At 36.3% G+C, this 6,206-nt stretch overlaps 2 protein-coding genes across 2 annotated transcripts; both read right to left on the reverse strand.

Annotated features, from left to right (window-relative positions):
- Positions 1 to 302: 302 nt before the first annotated feature.
- Positions 303 to 2,686, reverse strand: LOC113291100 (clathrin interactor EPSIN 2-like). Its single transcript, XM_026540671.1, has 3 exons — positions 2,582 to 2,686; positions 605 to 684; positions 303 to 519 (listed from the first exon to the last, which is right to left on the reverse strand). Exons 1-3 carry the CDS (start codon positions 2,684 to 2,686, stop codon positions 384 to 386), a joined length of 321 nt encoding a protein of 106 aa, XP_026396456.1. The 3' UTR covers positions 303 to 383.
- Positions 2,687 to 4,435: 1,749 nt separating this feature from the next.
- Positions 4,436 to 5,048, reverse strand: LOC113291101. The gene is made up of 2 exons (XM_026540672.1): positions 4,707 to 5,048; positions 4,436 to 4,621 (listed from the first exon to the last, which is right to left on the reverse strand). The coding sequence occupies exons 1-2, from the start codon at positions 4,986 to 4,988 to the stop codon at positions 4,436 to 4,438; spliced, it is 468 nt and encodes a 155-aa protein (XP_026396457.1). The 5' UTR covers positions 4,989 to 5,048.
- Positions 5,049 to 6,206: the final 1,158 nt, after the last annotated feature.

The following is a 6,206-nucleotide window of genomic DNA, read 5'->3' on the forward strand; positions in this document are numbered from 1 at the left end:
ATTATAATCATCATCCTTGTAACCACCATCGGAGTCTCTACCATAACGGTCTCCATTGCGATTGTATAAATCACCACCTCTACTGTTTCTGTCATCATATTTATAGCCATATTTTCTTTCTCTCCTGTAACCATTTCGGTCATCGTTTCTACTTCCGTAGATATCTTCATCCCCATAACCTCCTGAAATGGGCCTATACATTCCCCCGGGTGAGTTTGTGCTACGAATCCTATGAAATTTTAAAGGTTAGTACACATAATGGTGTTATGTATGAAAATTTAACTTCCATATATGAGAACATAGAAAAAGAAGGTAAATTTATGGAATTGATCTATAATATGTTCAAGAAATATTCTCCGAAGTTACCATAAGTTTCCGAAACTTCAAATAATGAGAAGCTCGTTCTTGAGCAACACAAAGCATACAAGAGATGTGCAAACTTTGTTCACATGGCGCCAATTTTTTCCAGTATCATTGATTCTCTTCCAAAGCCCAGCCATTATCGTTTTATATTCATGACTGCAGAAATGTAAAATATGAAATAAGCATATATTTTTATGGAATATGAACTATGGAGAGAATCTAAAAAGATGAATCAACTTACTAGTTTTTGGTAGCTTGTGCAACATTTGACAGATTTGACCCATGAGGACCCCATGGTTCATTGCTTGTCGCATCAAGAACCTGTAAAATATTACGCGGTAGATAGTTATTTATATTCCCCAATCACTGACTAAACGAATGAACCCATTGCAGCTAAAAAAATCCTCAAAAAAAAAGTAATTCAGATAATATCCAAGTGGATTTCATGTAAAGTAAATGACGAAACTATCAAGATATAGTTATCCACGTGTCAAAAAATTACAAAAGAAAAAAAGAAGAAGCAAGGACTGTAAAGAAAACTGTTTACCTTCTGTTCTACTACAGAAATTTTGAGAACATTCTTGTTCATCCCCCTCTTACTGCAAACCAGTGATGAAGCGAGTTTAGGTCATGGTTTCCCAAATACATTAAAGAAATTAAAGTAATGTATCACATATATGAAAATGGTCCCTCGGGAAGATATACAACCACATGTGGATCCAACTTTTTTTCTGTACAAACTACGGGTAGTCTAAAATTAAATAAGGCAAGACAATTATCTCCAAGGCATTATATGAGAAAGGCCATTCAGTGATACAATTATTATCAATGACAGTCAATCACTACATAGACGTCATGTTGAAACAACAGAAAACAGTCCAACAATGACTTCACACACGTGGATCTCTAAACAATGTCCACATACCCCCGAACCTAAATGGTAATTCCAACAACAAATAAAATGTTTGGATCTCGTTGTCTTGTATAAAAATTAACCAACTAATTGCAGTTTATATGCACATTTCACTATGTTAGAACTTGTCCCCAAAATATACTAACTCAAACAATGAATCAACAAAACAGAACCTCAAAAAACGAGACGAATGACACTCAGATTCCATAAACCAATACTACAACCTTGGCCTTTCATATCTCTTCTTCATTGTTGGTTAACTTCACACTACAGTAAAATACAAGTAATGGGGTTTAATTTAATTTTTGTAACCGTTTCCAGAAAAAACCAGAGTGTTGTTCTATCTTCAACAACTTTCATGAATTTGGCAACAACAAAAACAACAGAAATTCTACAGAAATGGTTTTTTTTATCATTTAAAACCATTCAACAAATCATCCCAAGAGTAAATAGCTATTACTGTGGTAAAGTCGTTGGGTTGAATGGTAAATCAAAAAAAGAGTGAGTTGATTACCCGAACTCGAAGGTAACAGCTATTCCGACTCTGAACAAAAGCCATAGCAACATCATGATCAACCATATCTGCTGCACCATCACCACTAATCTTCCAAGAGGAAGAACAGAACCAAACAAAAAAATGATACAACATTAAATAGTCCAGGTCCCTGAAAATTTGATCAAAGACCTTCTTCATGACCTATGCAGTTGCAAAACCAAGGCCACCTAAAGCACACTTAGTCCTAAACCTTCTCTTGCAACAAAATAATCCATAGATAAGAACCTGAGTACAACATAATTTGCACTAACCTATCAAAAAATAAAAGATGTAAAAAACATCAGACCAAATTCATATGAAAAAGCTTTCTAGAAAGTAAAAAATAAAGAGCAAGGATACACTTGGTACAAAAAAGCATCCATACAATTTCAAGAAGCTTTCCAATAGCAACCCTTTTAAAAGAAAAAGAACTCCCATAAAGTCCAACCCTTTTAAAAGAAAAAGAACTCCCATAAGGTAATCCTACCATTGAGAATAAATAATTTCCTAAGACATCAACTCTTCGACAATCAATAGACAGAATCATATAAAAGATGTTTACTTTCAAATCATATAATCAAATATTATATCTAAAGTATGTGGGAGCATGAACAGGATGTATCATCCAACACCTCCAACAACTGCTATTTGGGTATCACATTTAAAATTAGAATCGAAAAAAAAAAAACAGAAACCCAAATCTCACAAATAACGAAACCTAAAATCGAACCCAAAATTATAAAACTAGAACGAAAAGATGACCTTATTACCTGATTATCATATCGATACTTCCAAATCTCGCAAATGACATAAAATCTCAGATCGATGCTTCCAACTGCAATAAAAATTCCAACTGAAAATCCATGAGCAAACATAAACCTAAAACCAATATATACACAGAATAAAACGATTATTACCTGTTGATCGAACTTGGGTTTCTGTGGTTCAATCGATTTTTTAAAAGCGGATCTGAAGACGATTCTGATTAATTTATGCTCTTGATTAAGAAGAAGTCAGATGAAGAAGAGACTAAGGTTTGCTTTTGAATCTGAGATGGGGTCTTGATAAGTGAAGAGACTGATGGTGGTGTTGTGATAGAGGACTTGTTGCCGAACTAGGGTTCTTCAGAGCTGCAGCTCGAAGAAGAAAGAGAATGAAAAAAAAATGTGGCTGAGAAAACTCAAAGGATGGAAAGATAAGGCGGATAAGGCTGAAGGATGGAAAACAAAAGAAGAGGACTTGACCAAAATTTGACTTGGGCGTAAACATAAGTCAAGGTGTTCCTGACCACAAGCGTGCTTCGCATGCATGAACAACTAGTCGTTGCTAATAGCAACCCAAATTTCAAGGTTGCGAAATTAGCAACAACAAGTCGCCGTTGCAAAATATTAGCAACGGAAATTTGGCAACGACACTAGTGCTATTGCTACTCTGGGTTGCTAAAACCTTAAAATGGTTTAGTGCGACCAACTTCCTCACGTCATCTTAGATCACCTTATATCCACCGACGATGTTGATGGGGATGGGAATTGTGGTTACCATGTTGCAACCGAACAATTAGGGAATTTCGAGCATGACGATGAACTTAACCTCACCCAAATCTAATATGCAAGAACAAAAATGGCGGCTAAGATTGTCGAGGACAAGCAACTCTATCTAACAATGATCATGCAAGGAGATTCAAAAGAGAAGGGATTGAAGTTCAAAGACTTGGTGTCTAATGTGAAATGGCGGAAGGGGTCGAAGAAGGCCGGTTTTAAGTTTTGGATGCAAATTCCTTTTGGTGGTAAACTTTTAGCGGACACATTCACTTGTGTTGTAATTGTATTCAACAAAGGCTTCCCCAGAGGCTCTTGTATGTACGTACCCTCAAGAACTAGGTGTGACATGGCGATAAAGAAAAGAAGAATTACTATTGTGGAAGGAGTTTTTTTTTTTTGGAGCTTACTATTGTGAAGCATACTTTTGGAAGTATAATGCATGAATACTTGGATGTTTGTATTATCACTAATCCTTAACGAATACAATGTGTTTTATCTTGTGTAATCAACTTATCATTATAAAACTTTTTTTTGGAAAAAGGGTCGTTTACATTTAAGCAATATAACGCAACGATTTTTACCTTATCAACTTGAGTCTTTAGGTAAGTATTCATAAATATAAACGACCCTTATAGTCCAAATTTAATGGTCTCCTGTATGTTTTGGTTATTAAGGGTCGTTAACAAGCCTATTAACAAACAAACGACTTTAGGAATACATCGATGAAGTTGTTAACAGATTATTAATAAACTAACGAGTCTATTAGACCATAAATGAGGGTCTCCTGGATGTTTTGGAAATCAAGGGTCGTTAACTAGCCTATTAACAAACAAACGACTTTATGCATAGATCTATAAAGTCGTTAACAGTGTATTAATAAACTAACGATTTTATTAGACCATAAATGAGAGTCTCCTGGATGTTTTGGAAATTAAGAGTCGTTATCGTGAGTATTAACAAATGAACGACCCTTGTTACGCATATTTGAGGAACTACTGGATGTGGAACATAAAGTTGTTACTATGATATCAATAAACGAACGAACTTGATCATCACCATCTCCCTTTTGAGAACGTTCTTGTGTTAGTTGGCTAGCTGTTCTCCTTGTCCTCTTACATTGCTTTTCCAGATCAACGAACATTTTCTTTGCTTGTGGATTTCAATGTGTTGGAAGTACTCAGCGTACATGCGACTTTGCTCAGGTTCTATCACTTCTCCTTTGTCGGCTTTGCAACAAAATAACTTCATAAAAATCTTCACCCGTTCCCTCTATTTGCATTCAAATACCGATTAATGTTAACATAATTAAAACTGTATGTAAATGATTAACACAACTCGAAAAATAAGTACTTACCACAAGCTTAATAATGGAAGAGTCGTCTCTAGTGTCGGATGTAGAAGCAGCGGAAGATGCTTTGTTGCTCCTCCTACCCGTAGTCTGATCAATCCTTATCACTCGACCGTGGGAGAAGCCTTCATACCATGTCATGTAATCATCGGTTACCTCATTACCTTCATTAACATGATCCCACCAAGAGATTTCTACCCTACTAGTACCCAAATGCCTATTATTCCAATGCAAAGTCTCAGGCTCAGGTTCGTAAGCAACAACCAACGTCTTTTGTCCGCATTGCATTTCTTTAATTTATATTTGAACGGTTGTACATAATCCTCATCGGGTGAATCTTGAATATATCCAAGCTGACGCATTACTCTATGCGGATTGTACATTGAGTATCCATAGGGGTAAAACAGAGGCCCATGGTAATATGCAAGATCTTGCAATCCTCCTACTTTATCTTCCTTGTAGGGAACAAAGGTTACCTCTTTGGCTGTCATGTTGTCCAATTTTTGGCACATGGATATCAACTTCAACTTCTGCGCTTCCTCCTTATCCTAAGTTTCAGTGTACTTGTATCGGGTTCCTCTTGGTTTAGTATTGTTCCATGTTGGCTGCAATTGGATGTCTTCATCGCCTTTGATCAATGAGGGGAAATGCACGTAAATCCACACCTGAAACAACATCAAAACAATAAAAATAATATTAAATCTAAAAATATATAACAAAAAATATTACGAACAACGAACAAATTTGATAACTCAAATTACCTGAAGTAAAGCCAAATTCCCGTTCATTTGAGAAGTTCTCTCCCAGGATGCCTTTGCTAGCGAGCGTTCAAATGTGCTACTATGGCAGTCCCCCACGAATACTTACTCACCTCCTCCAAGGGATCCAAAAGTTGAGAAAGGTTGACCCTGACTATGTTTCCTTTGCTATCGGAAAATATAACCGAAGCAAGGACATACAACAAGTATGCAGCTGCCGTCGCACGAACTTCAAAATTAGAGAGTAGTTCATTGTCTCCGTCTTTCTCAAGTGACCCCGCATACATATTTCTAATCTCAATAAGTTTAAACTCTTTCTTTGGGTACTTCTTTCCCATCACAAAGAGGCCATACGTCTTCTTTTCATCCCATCCAAACAACTTCTCCGTCAATTCATAAATTTTTTTCCGATCTAGGTTTTTCTTGAACTTGTCTTCCGTGGATTTTCCCTCAACCTGCAATCCTAGAATCTATTCTGCGTCTTCGGGAATCAATCCCATCTCGCCAAAGAGGAATTGGAATGTATCGAATTCGTCGTAAAAACTCTCAGTAAAACATGATACTGCAGCCTTGTCATATGCAATCACAGAGTTTTGAACGACAACATACAAACCTGAGTTTTCAAAAATGGCTCTCACTCTTGGACATTCACCTTCTAGGGGCCATTTTTTCATTTTTTCATAAGAAGATTGGTGTCTAAAAAGATGTGTGGCATTCTTATGATCCTACGAAAGACAAACAAATAGAA

Source organism: Papaver somniferum, chromosome 6, assembly GCF_003573695.1.
Source record: "Papaver somniferum cultivar HN1 chromosome 6, ASM357369v1, whole genome shotgun sequence".
NCBI lineage: Eukaryota > Viridiplantae > Streptophyta > Magnoliopsida > Ranunculales > Papaveraceae > Papaver > Papaver somniferum.